This window comes from Nematolebias whitei, chromosome 8, assembly GCF_014905685.2.
Source record: "Nematolebias whitei isolate Nwh7 chromosome 8, NemWhi1, whole genome shotgun sequence".
NCBI lineage: Eukaryota > Metazoa > Chordata > Actinopteri > Cyprinodontiformes > Rivulidae > Nematolebias > Nematolebias whitei.
Window position 1 is genome coordinate 5,430,481 of NC_056505.1, and position 17,234 is coordinate 5,447,714.

The 17,234-nt window shown below is 42.9% G+C and overlaps 1 protein-coding gene across 1 annotated transcript in view; it reads right to left on the reverse strand.

The window, feature by feature from the left end:
• Nucleotides 1-1,728: 1,728 nt before the first annotated feature.
• fras1 (Fraser extracellular matrix complex subunit 1) overlaps nucleotides 1,729-17,234 on the reverse strand; it is a 187,546-nt gene continuing 172,040 nt past the window's right edge. Inside the window, exons 52-70 of the mRNA XM_037680010.1 lie at nucleotides 14,468-14,812; nucleotides 14,134-14,294; nucleotides 13,788-13,935; nucleotides 12,199-12,404; nucleotides 11,939-12,095; nucleotides 10,638-10,838; nucleotides 10,347-10,534; nucleotides 9,961-10,236; nucleotides 9,321-9,553; nucleotides 9,074-9,234; nucleotides 8,547-8,761; nucleotides 8,324-8,474; nucleotides 6,656-6,763; nucleotides 6,384-6,543; nucleotides 6,048-6,164; nucleotides 5,795-5,961; nucleotides 5,408-5,613; nucleotides 2,574-2,720; nucleotides 1,729-2,456 (exon numbers count right to left, since the gene is read on the reverse strand). Of these exons, the coding sequence (XP_037535938.1) occupies nucleotides 1,887-2,456; nucleotides 2,574-2,720; nucleotides 5,408-5,613; nucleotides 5,795-5,961; nucleotides 6,048-6,164; nucleotides 6,384-6,543; nucleotides 6,656-6,763; nucleotides 8,324-8,474; nucleotides 8,547-8,761; nucleotides 9,074-9,234; nucleotides 9,321-9,553; nucleotides 9,961-10,236; nucleotides 10,347-10,534; nucleotides 10,638-10,838; nucleotides 11,939-12,095; nucleotides 12,199-12,404; nucleotides 13,788-13,935; nucleotides 14,134-14,294; nucleotides 14,468-14,812 (3,917 nt within the window). The 3' untranslated portion in view covers nucleotides 1,729-1,886. The remainder of the gene's footprint in view (nucleotides 2,457-2,573; nucleotides 2,721-5,407; nucleotides 5,614-5,794; nucleotides 5,962-6,047; nucleotides 6,165-6,383; nucleotides 6,544-6,655; nucleotides 6,764-8,323; nucleotides 8,475-8,546; nucleotides 8,762-9,073; nucleotides 9,235-9,320; nucleotides 9,554-9,960; nucleotides 10,237-10,346; nucleotides 10,535-10,637; nucleotides 10,839-11,938; nucleotides 12,096-12,198; nucleotides 12,405-13,787; nucleotides 13,936-14,133; nucleotides 14,295-14,467; nucleotides 14,813-17,234) is intronic.

Below are 17,234 nucleotides of genomic sequence, written 5' to 3' on the forward strand. Positions count from 1 at the left end.
CTCTACTGGAAACCTGTCAAAAGCCAGCTGGTCACACCTGTTCTATCAGGTGATGCCTTCAGGGACGACTCGGACACTGCAGCCTTTTCTTCTACACGGTTTTTAACTCTGATTTTAAACTCTGAAAATATAACATAAGTAAAAACAAACAAACTGAATGCGTTTCTCTTTACAGACGAGAGAGGAGCACAACGAGACAAAAATGAACAAATCCAGGTCACGTTTTCATTATTTAAATTGTTTTATTACTAAAAAAGGCACCAAATACAGGCATCATATGAATAGTATTATTTTGTCTCTCTCCAAAAATCAATAGCACCAAAAATATTAATTTATTTCCCACATTTGTCCATTCTCTTGCGGTTTGAGGCACACAGTTGGAAAAAAACCAACGGATGGATGAGTAAAAATATAAATACAAGACAGTTTTTTTTTTAATCTCATTGCTCTTTAACCAGTGTCATACACCTTAAAAATTAAATTACAGTAACTTTAACATGGCGGGTACATCAGTAGCTGAGAGTAACGTAATCCATAAATAAACTAAAAACATCGGAGACGATTATGAGTCTTTGGGGAGAACAAAGTTAGGCAGACACGCGTCTCTTAGAAAACACATAATTTTTCTTTAAAAAATAAAATACAACAGTAGTAAGGCTGAAGCAGTCAGGATGGAAACCTTTGCTGCGCGGTTGGAGCCGACTCTCAGAGTCGACTTTGGATGATTTGTTTTGAATTTTCATGAGGAAAAAAAACACTGAATGGCACTTAATGTTAAAAAAACTGCATCAACACAATAAAAGCACCAGGTCCAGGTCTGAGTAAGGCTCTTTCACGACAGGAGGGATTAACTAAACGTGACATAATTGCACTTGAAGGCATCGTTCGGGTGTTGCTGCTCAGCCTCGGGCGGCAGCAGAACGTCGTGTGTGTTTTATCTCTTTCACAGCAGCTGCCAGGGCGGCTTAAAACAACTGAGACTGTCCACAAACTCTGAGTTTACTGACCTTGGGGGGGGGGGCTTTGAGTTTTCTGTTCAAGAAAGTACAGACGGGATCAAACGTAACTCAACCCCGAATATGAACCATCATCGGCGGTACTCTGATATCTCGAGTCACCATGGCAACCGCAGCCAGAAACAGTCGGTCAGTTTCTAAAAACCAGTTTTAAACCCCAGAATAGGATTTAATTCATATCAACAAGTTGTTAACTGTAAAGATTACGAGTCTTTAAATATTAAAGACTTGAGGCGGGCTGCAGTCGTCTTAAAGAACGTATTATTTAAAATGTTGAATTAGAGAAAAAGTCCTCCCTGGACGTTCGGTTTCATTCAATAGTTCCTCTTTAGTTTCAGTCGGATCGGTTAAAAACGACCAGTTCACGTTGGACGGTTTGTTTCAGGAGACCGATGGAAACTCAGGTTTACTCCTGGGTCTGTTACCATGGTGACAAACTAAGAGTTCCCCTAAACTCAGGATCAGGGAACTCAGAGCTTCCTGGAACAGCTTCAGTTTATGTGCAGGACCAGTGAGCGGTAACTGAAGGAGCTCGCGCAGCCGAGACACTGGAAGCAGTGAAAGGACTCGACGCAGGAGGCTAAAACCAGCGTCGAACTACAAAACTCCGCTCCGGTGCTGAAACGTTCACAAGTGTCAAGTAAAAGCTTAAAGTTTGACAGCTCAGATGCGGGTGTTTCGGCTGATTGACTCAGCCGAGATGTTTGTGGGTTCCTGAGGTAGCCCGGTTGCCAGCGTGTCACTCTTCCCTTTTATCCAAAGCGGTATAAAAATACATTAACAAATGTCCGGTTCCGTTAAATACAAATATTTGCTTTTATAAAATTCTGCTCTTTGATTTTGCTCCTTGCGCGTCGGTGCTGCCTCTTCTCAGACCTCGGTGCCGTCACAGAGGTTGTTGTGGAGCTTCACCTCCAGGTTGACCTGCTTCAGCTTGCCGTTGGACTCCTGGTTCCGGTTGATGTTGACGTTCCTCACCGTGCAGTGCTTGCTGCTGAAGTTCTTCTCCATGCACTTGTCCAGGCACACCTCCACCTTGGTGTTCAGCGGGTACTCCTCGTAGATTTTCGGGGAATTCTTCTTCCTGGAGGCCGACAGCCTGCAGCGACGGAACAGGAGGCAGGAGGCCAGCAGGACCAGGCCCAGCAGGGTGATGGCGGCCACGCCCCCGCCCACGGAGCTGCCCACGTGGGCGTTGAAGGAAGGGGAGGGGCTGACCTCCAGGTGTAGCGACTTCATGTTGGTGCCGTTCTTCACCTGGTCGCCCTCGTTGTCGTAGATGAGCGACTCGTCGAGCGTCAGCCGCCCGCTGCGGTCCACAAGGTCGCGTCTGGAGCGGTTCAGCTGATACGTCGCTGAGCGCTGGATTCTGGGGCCGGAGCGCGACTCCGGGCTGATCACATAGATCACCTGCAAGTACCACTGATGGCCCGCCTCCACCTGTCAATCACAAACAGGTAAGAAGGTACTTAATTTAAAGTAAAAAGACTTAAAGAGACAACAGGAAGCAACGTTCAGCTGATTGCTCCTCAGTGAGCAGGAAGTGGTTCCTCGCACCTTGTAGAGGGCGTCCACCTTCATCGTGAAGCCGTCGACACCCGGCATGGCCCTCATGGCCTGCAGCTCCGGGACGTCTGAGGCAAAATCCGCCTCGAAGGGAACATCGTGGAAAAACTCGTCGCAAACATCCGGCTGTTTACGATCCTGCAACACGAAACAATAAAAACTAATCATAGCTGAGAGCACAAGACTTCTCATCTGGACTGGGTTCAGACTCGAACTGCTTTTAAACATTTTGTTCTGGAACAAACAAACAACTTCAAAATGTTAATATAGAAATATAAAAAGACCAGGGTTTGTTTGTTTATTCTATAAGGTAAAATGAAAAGTAAAGTTTGTAAACAGTAGAGAATAAAAGAAGAAGAAAGAGGAAACAAACACCTTCAAGCACAACATCAGGTATGAACCAAACTGTTCCTCCACCTGCTGATCAGTGTGTATTTGTACTTTAGTTTATTGTAAACATGACGCTTGTTGTGTTCTGACGTTTCTGTTCTGTTGCTTTTTCTTGTCACTAGATGGAGCTGCTGGGACAGGACGGGGCACAAGAGACCGTTCAGTTCAGGGGTCTGCAAACTTTTTGATTAAAAAAATAAATTATGCACCTCTGATCATAAATCAGTAATGAGTCTAAATGTGTCGTGGGACAAAAGAGCGGCAGTTGAGGGACCAAAGAGTCAGAGATGAGGGACCAAAGAGTCAGAGATGAGGGACCAAAGAGTCAGAGATGAGAGTCCAAAGAGTCAGAGATGAGAGTCCAAAGAGTCCAAGACGAGGGTCCAAAGAGTCAGAGATGAGAGTCCAAACAGTCCAAGACGAGGGTCCAACGAGTCGGAGACGAGGGAACAAAGAGTCTGAGACGAGGGAACAAAGAAACAAAGACAAGGGTCCAAAGAGTTGGAGACGAGGGAACAAAGAGTCAAAGATGAGGAACTATAGAGCAGCACATTGCAGACTTCTGCTTTAGTGGAACGGCAGAAGGAGACTGAACTGAAGAACGTTCTCTCATGGCGTCCGACCTGACGGTATTAAGGTTCCTGAGTTTAACCATCACCTCTTTTCATTGACAACCACCACAACAATATGGTGGTTTAAAATATTATATATAAATACAATATTCCTAGGGGTTTAAAAAAAGTAAAATAATAATTCAAAGACTGAAACTAGTCTGCTTAAGTAACAACATCTTTATACATCTGTATCTTTAAATGTGTCCCACGTCTGTATGAGAGAACCTTCAGTCCAGTCTGTCAGTCGCAGCTGAAGCTTTAATCTGAAGTGACGCTGGGATTCAGAGCAGCTCCTTTAAAAGTTACACGTGATTCTATCAAATAAGACAGACTAATTAATTTATAACGACCTCTGAAGGCTCCTGTGGCCTCCCAGTGACAAACAGGGCAGAGGAGTGGTTTTAACAAAGGTCATGAACTTTATTCTTGTAAACGTCTGGATTGGATCTAAAGTCAAATTGTCACACTACTGATGCACGATAAATAATTTGATAGCTTCTAAATAACAATGATGCAAAAATTGCTAACCTTTTCATACTTAGATCTGGGGATTCCTCTCTTTAGAAGTGCATTAAAACTTTAGTTTTCAGGCTAGCCTTTTGGTACTTTTAGCTAGTGTTTCACTAATTTTTGCTAGTTTTTCTATTTTAATTCAATTCAATTCAAAAATACTTTATTAATCCTAGAGGGAAATTATTTTGTTGTTGTAACTCGTTATCCTCATTTCATTAAGAGATGTTATAGATGCTGATGGCTGTAGACAGGAAGGATCTCTTGTAAAGGTCCATCCCACAGTGGATCCTAAGAAACTGGCTGCAGATGCCGTCTGATCCGTCCACCCAGACTCGGCTGACCTCTCAGTTCCCCTGGACTGTAGGACCGCTTGAATGCTGGGCAGAACTCCTCCCAGAGCGATGGCCACTCCTCCCAGCAGTCTGCCGAGCTCCTCATAGCTGTGGATAGCCGATTGTAGGTGCTGAGGGACGATCCTGTCCTTCCGCTGTCATGACCCATGTTTCCTGCTAGATCCAGGATCTCACTGATCAGGCACTCGAGCACAGCTGGCAGGTAGATGAGAATGCGTCCACAGAACATCCTTTTCAACTCATTTGAGAGTTGGGGCCATAGTTGAGATATTATTTGAGCTTTTGAGATGTTAATCAGCTGCTGTTGTTGTAGAAAACAGCCTTGTTGCCATGGTTACACATCATAACAAATGTCCAAAACTTGAAAAGTTTCAGTAAAAATCCTTCCAGCTGCACAGCATCTGATACCAGAGGAAACAATCATCCAAAAAATATGATTTACATCCAGAAAAAGAGGAATTAAAGTTTCCAAAAGCAAAATCTCAGAATGAAAGTAACAGCTGCTCCAACATGCAGCCACCTAGAGCGGAGCAATTAGCTAGCCTATGCTACTTTTAGCTAGTGTTTCACTGCTTTCAGCTAGTTTTTGTCACTTTTAGCTAGTGTGTCAGTACTTTTAGCTAGTTTTTCAGTACTTTTAATTAGTGTTTCAGTACTTTTAGCTAGTGTTTCATTACATTTACCTAATGTTTCACTACTTTTAGCTAGTGTTTCACTACTTCAAGCTAGTTTTTCAGTACTTTTAGATAACATTTTACTACTTTAAGCTTTTAGGGAAACAAACAAAAATCAATATTGGTGTCCAGAAATGACAACAGAGGAACTGGACATAATCAGTTGGTGAGATTGATGATAAAATAATCTGTTTAAAAAAACCTTTTGTTAAAACACGGACCACAGAACTAAATGACAATCCATGAAGGAGTGCAGCTCAAGTTTCTGTGTTGGTCTTTACCAGCAGCAGGAAGCGATGTTTGAGGTGTTTGTTGGGCTGGATGCAGCCGTACTGCAGCCCTTCGTTGTACAGCGTCCCCGTGGGGTCGAAGAAAGGAACGTAGCCGTCCCTGCCAGTGCACAGGTAGACCTTCTCCAGCTGCAACCTGTAGGCTGCGTTCAGGTTCTGCTCCGGGCTCCACAGCACCCTGCCGTACAGCGTCTGGCCTGGAGGGGGCGACGACATGCTATTGATACGCTTTTAAGGTTAGGCTGGCTAAACTTAAAAAATGTAACTTAAATCGAAGGAAGATTGAATAATTTATCATTTAGAAAAAGACCAAAGGGTTTCAACCCAGTAAAGAAACTAAATTATTTCTTTAAATATCTTCTCATACTCCCGTCCTACCCATGGAGAAGGCTCCCTTGTAGTCCATCTCAGCCATGGAGACATCAGCGCTGGCCGGGTCCAGCAGGAAGACCTTCTCGTTGTTGCACAGCTGGAACTCCGTGTTCAGGGAGTAAACGACAGGAACGGGTCTGTTGGTCTGCTGGAAGGCGATCGGCACCAGAAACCTGTCAAAGAGCAGATCAGGACTCCAGTGACTCGTTGCAACTCTGCGTTCCTTGGTCTTGTGCTTCTGTGCAGCTGTGACCCGTACCTCTCTGGAGCGTGAGCCGTGCAGGACAGAGGTTTGTCCCCGGGGTCCATCCAGGGCTGGGTGGGCTGCACGGTGCAGGGGATCAGAAAGACCGTGTACTCTCCAGAGTAGTCCTTCCTGTTGACGAGCGCATATTTACCACCAAAGAATAACCAAACGCACGCTGTCAACCTCAGGATGGACATCGAAAGGACAGATTCTGGCTCCTTTAAGGACTAGACGCAGTTTATCTGGTACATCCAACAGACACAATCATATTTTCCCACCAAACAACTCCCTGTTCAATACGTGTCACAAAATGTTGTGTTCAGGAGGGTTCTGCGTGGATCTGCTGACCTGCTGTAGGAGCTGGTGGCCCGCCACAGTTGGTACGGCGAGTCGAAGGTCTGAGCGCTCCACAGCAGCTGCAGGTTGAACTCCACACCTCCCAGGTGGTCCGGCGCCAGCAACCGGGACTTGTGACCCGGCAGGGTGTGGTGTTCAGGAACAAACTGACCTGGAGGTGAAGACGGAGCAAAATGTAAATTTTAGGACCGGTTTTCTGCCGCTCCCTACGGGACCTGTTAGAGGAACAAACGCTCGTCCAGTTCAGTGATTTATTAGCTGACCTCTGAACTTGGCGTGAGTTTTAAACTCGATCACCAGCCGTCCGTCCTCTCTGATGAAAATCCTGATGATCTGCAGCCTGGCTGAGAGGACGCTGTCCGTCTGGATACCTGCAGAGGTAAAAACATCAGAAGAAGACAGCAGGAGTCGGATAAAGATAAACGCAAAGGATCAAACTGACATTTTATTAAAGCCGACACATTAGATACTCTGAAACAGAATTAAATGAAAATTCAATCATGAAAAACGTTCAACTGTAGCACTTACGACTGAAAAAATGGCCAAGATCGGAAGAATCTTTACTAAAATTTTACCCATTTTAAATCAAATTGATTAAATGATTAACTCAGAGCATCAAACGTGTCGGGTTGTGGCAAGAATTCTGACTCAGCATTCACGCCGTTGTTTTCATGTTTTTTTTTTTTGTACACTTTGTGCCATTTCATATATCAAAACGTTTAACTCATCAGGAGATGGGCACTACAAATATTGACTTTTGCAAACGTCATACTTTTAAAAAGGTTTAATTTATTTAAAGAAATTTAACTCAAAGAGACACGGAGATCTCCAACTGCTTCAAAAATGTTCTCTTAAAAATGCAATAATTTAGCTTCTTATGCTGCTTTAAGCAGTTAGCAAGAACTTTACTACTTTTAGCTTCTAGCTTGACCTTTCATACTTTTAGCGAGCCATTGCTATTTTAAAATTATAGTCTGCATTTCACTACTATTAGTTAGACTTTGCTACATCTAGCTTTCAAATAGACAATATTTTTAGCTAAGTTTTTATAACTTTTAATTAACGTTTAGATATTTAAAATGATCTTTTGTTAATTTAAGATTTTAGTTAGCATGTCACTACATTTAGCTTTAAACAAGCCTTTGTTACTTTTAGCTAGCATTTCACTACTTCTAGCATTTAGTTAGCCTTTGGCTATAACACAGCTAGCCTTTAGTACTATAAAATATTAGTTGGCATGGAGTAGCAACTGGCTAGCTAAAAGCAAAAGCCGTGGCTACTTTTAGAAAGCATTTCCCTAATTTTAGCTTCTAGCTAAACATTTTATACTCTTAGCTAACCTTTCACTACTTTTTGCATCAACTTATTTGTTATGTTTATCTTTTAGGTAGTATTTCTCTAGTTTTAGCAAGACATTTTATACATTAGGCTAGCCTTTTGCTCCTTTTAGCTTTGAATTAGCTTTTTGTTACTTTTACTAGCCTTTGCTACTTTAAGATGTTAGGCAGCATTTCGATACTTTCAGCTTCTAGCTTCTAATAATCCTAGCCTTTTGTTAATTTTAGATTTTAGATAACCTTTCCTGATTGGAAAGAATGTTTTGCTACTTTTGGCTTTTAGCAAGCAATTTGCTACTTCTAAATTTTGGAGCTTTTAGTAAAGATGTTGCTACATTTGACTTCTTACAAGACTTTTGCTGTTTTGATGGTGTTCTGCTTCTTTTGTCTGTAAAAATTCTGTTTTAGCGGTTTCAGCAGATTTTAGCAAAGTCGTTTAGCGCTCACCGTTGACTTCAAGTATTCACAAAAAAGTATTTGTTTTTTGATCGTTTGTTTGTTTTGAATGAAGAGTATCTACAGAAAACAAATAAATGTAGAAACGGTTCTTTGATGTGCTCATCAAGCTGCTCAGGTTTGTGTTTTTGTCCTGACCTGTTCTCCAGAGCACCGTATCGTAGAAGAACGAGAACTCCATCTCGGTGTGATGCTCCAGAGACGCCCAGCCTCTCGGAGCAGTCACGTAGATGTAGGACACATAGAGAGGGACCTGCACCGTCAGGAAGGACTGAGCAGAGTCCCGAACCTAAAAAACAACAACATGCTTTAATTCTACTGTTTCTCAAATGGTTATAAAGTACAGGACTGACTCACACACCTGAAAATCTGCAGTGACGGAGCCCCCGCAGACGTCAATGAGCTCAGTCATGTCGTAGAAGGCGTCAAAGGTCCAGATGCAGCTTTTCAGGTTCAGGTGTTTGTAGAACTGGATGCTTTTAGTCTCGCGGACATTGGAGTTGAACTGGTATGGGCGGTCGTAACCTGGTCCGAGAGAGATGCTGTCGTAGGCCACGTCGTCCAGGAAGCCGGCATCTGAAAATGAAAGTGTCACATTTGGAAACATTTAAAGTTGATGGACTTAAATACAACACTGGTGGATTTGAATAGATTCAGTATGCATTTTCCTCTACATCCCTCTCTGCTGTGCTTCAGCTCTGCCTCAAAAAGCCCTAAAAATTTTGTTTGTACTGTCTAACCACAACAGTGGCCGGTTAGATTATTTCTGGTGGATTGTTGAACCACACGACCCGAAAAGGAAGAAGTGGGTAAAGATGATGGATGGATGGATTATTGTACATCAGCTTAAAAGTAACAGAAAGTAAATCTCTTAATGAAATAACTGACCGGAGAGGCCCTGCAGCTCCTTGATGGTGACCAGGTTAGAGCAGACGTGCTGCTGCCTGTAGATGGACTCTGACAGCAGGAAGTGCAGGTTGTGCAGCGGCATGGTGGACACCAAAGGGAGCATACCGTCCTGATGAGGAATCTGCACTGAGATATGGATGCTAGACACAAGTGGAATAGATATTAACAAAAAAAAAAAAACCCTCTCAAAATGTGATCCAGCAACTGTTCTTCTGTAACCACCCACCGGTTGGGGTGTTCTTTGTGCTTGACGTCCAAGTATCTCAGCGTGGCAACAAAGGACTGGGCCTGGAAGCCTCTGGCGGTTCCCGTGGTAACAGGCGTGTGGCAAATGGAGCCCTCAGTGCCGATGGTTACGATGTTGCTCCTCAGCGGCGTCCCAAGGTGACCGGCTTTGTCCCGAGCCTGAGCCACACAGCGAACGTGGAACCGACGGCTGAAATAAACGCTGTCCAGTACCTGAGAGGGACAGAGGACAGGGACACCGGAGACGTTATTTAGTTTTCAGTCCGCGAGTCTGTTGTTCTTGCACTTTCTGACCACATTCATCAAGTGGCAAAGCATTCAATGTGCCTCCCACTGCCAGTTTTGGAACTACTAGGGTAAGAATTTAATACCACCCTAAATTTGCTACCTAACAAAATAAAAGCACATTACAGCCATTAAAATCGGACCACGAATCAGCTGTTCTGATATTTAGGAAGCAAAGATCGATTGATCCATAGAGTCACTATCGTAACCTCACACCAATGTCCCCCCCTCTTTGATGGAAGTCTTTCTGGGACACACGCAGAGTAAAAATTAAACCTCACTCAAGCAGCTGTGTGTAAGAACCGGTGCCAACAAAGTAAACTGGATCATCTCACCATATGGTTGACGCTGGTGTACGGGGTGGTGTCCGTCACGGTCTCAAACGGGGACCGGGCACCGTTGGAGTCGGTGGGCGCCGCCACCTCCCAGGAGAAATGAACCTGGGTCTGGTTGATTCCAGCCTCCTCGCAGTGCTCCTTCATCACTGAGTACTTGGGGTAGTGGGGGTCACAGGGGGTGACGCACACCAGAGGGTAGCCTGGGGAGGGAGATTTCTTACTACCCTCTTTAGTCACTTCCTGGACATGGTCATAGTCGGCCAGGGAGACCACCTGAAGGGGCAGGATGTTTGGTGAAGATAAGACACAGCAACAAGAAGTTTTTTAAAGCACCACAACGCTGAAAACATGGAGCCTCTTTATTTGTTGTCATGTCTCCTTACAATTGGTGTGGAGGGGAGGATGAGACTGCCTGCAGCCTCCTGGTCCAGAATGGTCACTGTTGCCATGGTGATCTCCCCGAGCACCGCCTCCACTGGGTCGTCAGGACCGAGAACCACAGAGAAGGATTCATGCCATTCCCTGTCCTCGTTGGATAAAATCTCCACTTTGAACAGGATGTGGTCCATTCCTTTGAAATATAATAAAAATAATTACTTGCTGTCAAGTTTCCGTACGGCTCTCCTGAGTCATAAAAAATATATTTTTTCATATAAAAGCTGCTCTGCACTGACCAGGGGTGAACTTGAGGACTCGACTCTTGGGATTGTAGTCAACTCCAGACTGGGCCGATCCGTCCCGGGTACTGCAGCGAATCTTGGACGTTCGATCCAGGTCTCCCTGGCGGACCACCTTGATGTTCAGTGCCTCTACACCATCTGGACCGGGAGGCTCTCTGACCTGATAGGACGCCTGCTCAAACGCGATTGTAGGAGCTGGAGCAACAGAAGATTAGAGATTAGCACAATGTTACTAATTGTATTTACAACAATCAGCTGTAAATATTTTATAAACAACCAACTAAACCAACCCAACACCGTTTGTCATCATGGGAAGCTCCTGCTCCTCCTCTGCTCCAGTTATGCACAATATGCCTCAAGGTTTGGTTCTTGGACCTCTTTTAAAATGCTATTTAAATACTTCCCCTTATCAGATCATCAGTCACCATAGTTTATGCCTCAGCTTCTATGCCGATGATACACAACTGTATTTTAGAACCAAACCTTCCACTCAGCTCAATCACTTTCCAAGAATATGAAAGAAATCTAAACTTGGATGTTGTTAAACTTAATAAAGCTCAACCGTAACAAAGCAGAACTTCTGATTGTGGACTAAGGTCTTACTCCAGGAAACTGCAATACTGGAATACTGATACTGATGGCTGCCCCATCTCACTGTCTCGAGACCTTTGAAACCTGGGTGTTCCTCGAGAGGCCATACTTTCATTCCAGGCTCACATCAAGAATGTCACCAAAGCAGTCCCCCCCCCCACCACCACAAGAAGAACATTACAGGAATCCAGCCATTTCTAACCAACAATGTAGTCAAGACTTAGACCCATGCCTTTGTTTAACCAGGCTAGATTACTGCAACTGGGATGTAGGTCTTAAGAACATATCCCTCCCAGAACTCCTGTCATATCCTGTATAACCAACAAGATCCTCCTCAGTGCTTTGACCCATCTGTACCTGTGAGTTCTTCACCACCTGAACACACAGTCTGGGGAACTCCAACCCTCAGCAAATGACTTTCTGTCCCAACTACCAACCAGCATAGCTCCGAGGACAGACTTTAAGACCATACCAATTACCATACCATACCAATTTATTTATAAAGACAAACCTCAAGCTCACCTCTTCAACGAGGCTTTAGACTCTCCATTTTGCTTTAAATTCTTACCTTTTGTAAAGCATCCTAGAATTTCTTGAAAGGCAATATAACAATCCAAGTATTTATTATTATGGTATTAAAACTAATACAAAAGCTGTGCAATCAAACTTACATCTACATCTGTTTGTCATACAGCTCTGCTTACCGTCTTCATCATTGGTGATGGTGATAGTGACGATGTCACTAGCTCCGATCATGGCGCCGCTCCAGTGGTCACCGAGTGGCGTACCAAGATGCACCTGGAACTCCTCCTCAGGCTCAAAAACAGAGTCGTCGTTGACATGAACTGTACAGTTTTTCACCTGGGAAACCAACAAACAGGCAAATCAGAATTTTCTGATGGGTCAACTCAAAGAGCAAAACTGCAAATATTTAATTTTGTCAAGCTTTGGGTCAAAGTTTCACCTTCTCTCCTTTAAGGAAAGTGATGCGTGACTCATCTGTGTTCCTCCTCTCCTCGAAGTCGTCCATCACCATAGCAGACATGGTTCGAGTGAAGCACCGCACCGACGACTTGAAGGAAAGGTCACCGGTCCTGATGACGGAGATGTGAAGGACACTGTCTCGTTCCTTCACGGTGTAGGAATTCTTCTCAAACTGCATGGTGGGAACTGATGAAGACAGATGAAGATGGCTGTCAAAGAGCTGATTCTCCATTTTAATGGTAGACTTTAGCATTTGTTTTATATAGGTATGTTCTATGTATCAATAGAAGCTGATGTGTGTTATTGTTTTGCTCAGCTGTCTGATTAATCAAATTAACAGCGTTATCCAAACTAGTACGACGTTTCCTACATTCCCTCCCAGCCAGCCTCTCTCAAACTGCAGGTTTACTTGTGGTTTCCAGAGTTTCTAGAATGGAATACAGAGCTTTCAGTTATCAGGTTCCTGTCTTGTGGAACCAACTTCCAGCTTCTGTCTGCGAGGCTGACGCTCCGTTTACTTTTAAGACGAGGCTGAAGACTTTTCCTTTTCATAAATCCTATAGTTAGGCTTGGGTTTCCCCGGTAATCCCTTTGTTCTGCTGCTATAGGATGATCTGATCACACAACCTTTCTCTGTTGCTGTCTTTAGTCACTCAACTCTCCATTAGGCCTGTTGCAATAAACAATAAATTAATTAATTGCACGATAAATGAAAATGATCAATCTCATTTTAATTTATCGGCTTTATCGTTTCTTCGTGTCTCTCTCTTTCTGAAGACACTGGATGACAAAAGGCTCGACTCCGGTGCTCTTCACTGTCCCCATCCTTTCTTTTTTCTCTTTAAAATCCATTTTAACGATCCAAAATCACGTTTTTGGATAATAAAAAGCAGCTAAGCTGAGAAATTAAGCTAGGAGCTAAGCTAACAAGCTGACCTCAGGGAATAAACCTCCGTTCTGTTGAAGCTCCAAAATTCACGGTTGAAACCCGTGCCTTCGTGTAAAAAGTGTTTTTCCCTGCAAAAAGAAGCTGAGAACTTGTTTACTGATTATTTATTAAAAGCTTTGTGTGAAAAATGCTATGCTAAAGAGCTCAAACCACACCGAGCGTCCGCCATTTTGAGAACCAAAGAGAGACAGCCCATGTCACGTCAAGGGCCCTCCCTCCCATTTTTCTTAAAGAGGCACGCTGCTCACTCTCTCACTATCCATCCTTCGGTTCAAACAGTCTTATACTGCCATCCGGTGGTTGAAAATGGTACTACACACAAAAATTAACCAACATTTCTTCTTAAATTTGACAATAATAACTAATTATTGTCACATTTCAAACAATATTATCGTTTATCGCAATAATTCTGACACAATTAATTGCCCAGCAAAATTAGTTATCGTGACAGGCCTACTCTTCATATATATACACTCAGTTACTGCTAACAATCATGGAAATGTATTTTTTTTGTTAGTTTTCTTCTAGAAACTACCCCTGGACCATGGAAACTACACACAAGATGATTATGATTTGAACTTTTGTCATGAACTGAATTTACTTCAGTTTTGGGTACGCACTGTCCTGGAAGGTGTCGGTGATGACTATGTTGGCTTCATAGGGTTCCTGTAGGACGGCACCCTGAGGAGAACTGAGGAAGATGACAAAGGACTCGGATCCTTCGATGGTCGGGTTCTGTATGTCATCTACGATGGTCAAACTGCACGTCTGGAAAACAGAGTGTTTTACATACCAGTTTGGAATTTAATGAGCGGCAAAATGTCAAAAAAGTCATTTGACAACCATTATTAGCTCTTTCTTGTTCTAGTTCAGTTCTGGTTCTAGTGGGTTGAAGCAGCGAATCATCAGCCCAGAGGAGCAGGATCAAGTGACTTCAGTAACATTAAAAAGGATCTGTGTTCGTACCTCTTCAGTTTTTCCAGGTTTAAACTCCACCTTCTTGGAGCTGGGGATGTAGTCGACTCCTGGGCTGGCTGAGGGGGGGTCTGAAGGTCTGGTGGCACACCACACCGAGGTCACAGAGGAGAGATCGCTGCCTCGACGCAAAATGGGTATTTCAATTGTGCCTAGAGAGTGAGTATGTACAGAGTGTAAAATCAGAAGAAATATGGAAACAATCAAAGTTTTTAAACTTAAATTAGTAAAAAATACTCAGAATCACGACATTCACCGCTTTGCAACAGTTTGTCTTCAAACAGTAACACTAATTGAAAATTAGAGCAGGAATCCAGGATCGTACCAGCATCTTCACTGAAAGTAAAGGTGGCATTTCCAAGCGTGACCACTGACGCGTCGTTGGGGCCGTCGATGACCACCTTGGCTACCGTCACGTCTCCCACGCGGGCGTTGTCCGAGGCGTCTGACAGCACCAGCTCGAACTCCTCGGACAGCTCGTACTCGCTGTCGTCGATGAGTTTAACGTCGCAGGTGGACATGCTGACGCCGGGCCCAAAGACAACGCGGTTGTCCGCGGTCATGCCGCGACTCTTGTAGTCGGAGCCGGACTCCAGGCCGCGGAGGCTGCTGCCCCGAGCCGACTTGGCCACAGTGTAGCAGAGAGCGGACACGGTGCTGGAGGTGTCGCCTGAACGCAACAGAAACAAATCATCAGGTTTCATCAGGTACCATGAAAACTGGAGTGATTTTCATGTAAAACATCCTAAAAACGCTCCATTTAAAATGTTTTTTTCTTAGTTTTGAGGTTAAATATAGATTAAAAAATAAAAAATGCATAAAACTCTATTTTATTGGTTGTATTTCATGTTTTAAGTTTATGCAACTAATTGTGACTCATACTGACACAACAAAATGGCTTTCTGTTATTCCTTAAGTTTGTCAAAAACTTGTGTACGTCAATAAAACTGGTTTACAAGATATTAAAATTCAGTTTTGAGCCTTAGTACAAAACTAGAAAAACAAAACATTAACCCTCAGAAGGTCCAGTTCCTGGAGGTAAAAATCAACCTTATACCACTGCTTAAAAATACCATTTATTAATATTTCTGTCCACAGTAATACAAATATAAACAAATCCAGTTTTTTAAATTGAGAATTCATATTTTACGGCAATATTTGAAAACAAAAACAATAAATTAAATAATTAATAAATAAAAAAAAACCCAGACATTTTTCCCCTATAGGATGTCAATTATTATTATTTTTTTTGACAGATTTTTTTTTTTTGTTTTTCCCAGTACAAAGTTTTAGAAGACCATCCAGTCTCTGGAGCCTCCAGATCCAGTAGTTAGTGATGATGCGTTTTGATTTAGGTTAAATCTGAAGTAATCGTTTGGGACATAAAGATTTAAAAAAAAAGTTTTATTTCTTTAACTTTACTAGTGCACAATCTTAGCATGTGCTCCGTTCCCTTATTTATTTTACTGAACCAGCTAGTCCACCAAGCTGCTGCAGTCGGGTCTTTCTGGTGTAGTGAACCAAGCCTCAGGTCAAAATCTGGCCCTGAGGGCCTTCCTGGGACAAGAACTGTTATTTCATTGATTTGTATCCAGAAATACAAATTAAGCTCATCCAGAGACTTTCTAATTGTATCCTGCACTGATCAATTGAAAGAACACTCTCTTTTTTATTATCATTACTATTTTACAATATCTTGATAATCAAAAGTGTGTTTAGTTCAAACCATTTTAAATGTTGAAGTGAACTACTCATTTTAAATCAACTGTGAAACAGTATTAATGATTTTTAATCCTCATTCAAAGTAGAAATCTAGTTAATGTCTGTTACAGAGTAATTATTCATTTTCTTGATCTTCTGTCTGAAATGAGCAAGTTGTGATGTCGGTCAAATGTCGGAGACAAACGCAAACAAGTTTATTGGAACGAACTGTCATGTTTTTAAATCCTCTCAGACGTAAATAGAGAAGCTGGCACCTGTTTCCTCCCATCTCGCCTAAACATTTCTCTGTCTGTTTCAAAAACATTTTCCTGTCTGTTCCAAAACATCTCACTGTTTTTCTGACTTCTAGTGACCTCTTACGTCACTAAAACCACACCCCTGATTGGCTCTTTCAGCCAATCAGGACTTCCCAAATGAACCGGAAACAGAACTCTTTAAATGTCGACACTTCCTAGTTCCAACCAGTTCAGTTCGGAGAGCAGAACCGAACAGAAAAGTTGCTGGAGAGAACAAGAAGTTCCAGACATGACCCGAAGTTCTTCCGAGTCTCGGAGGATTATGGAATCTTCCACATCTGAGTGGAACCTCTGACGGGCTCACAGCTCATGTGAGTCCACCTGAGAGGTGAGCGTGGTGTTGAACGAAGTACCGTCACTACTTCGGACGATTCGCAGCTGTTCCTACGGAGACGCTGGAAAGGTAGCGTTAAATGGAACTCCGTACCAGTGGAGACATCTTCTACAAGGTAACGAGTCCCTCACTACCTAAGTGTACCGAGGTGGAGCTGGGTTCGGATGGAGGGTGCCGTTCGTTATCAACCCACTTTTCCCTCATCCATTTTCTCTCCATTTAAACTCCTTCATTTCCCATCTTTAAAACTCTTCTACCTTGCCAGTAAATCATCCAGATATTTTCATAAATGTCTGTTGTAATTAGCTGCAGGTGAGATACCATGGCCGTATGGTTCTCATTGTAAAGCTCATTAATTAAAATGTGTTATTGCGTTCAATCAGAATAATCATGTGTACAATGTTTGATGTTAAATTTTGATTCTGTTAATAAATGACCACATTCATTTTGATGGGTCAAAGAAACTTAACGTCTCACGTCACTGATTAAACCATCTCCCACACAGTATCTCTGTCACATATCTGTCAAGTAGCTCGAAAAAGAGAGAATCCGTTTAAATTAAGTATAATATCAGGTACTTGAACTAGTCCAGATATTATAACGTGTAGTGGAGCTCCGAAGCTAACCGAAGCTAACCGACCTATCTCACAACACTGGCAACAAGGACTTGTTTCCAGTCAAGTCTGTTTTTTTAACTATAATTTTTTATTTACTGGTATTAATTAATTCATATATATATA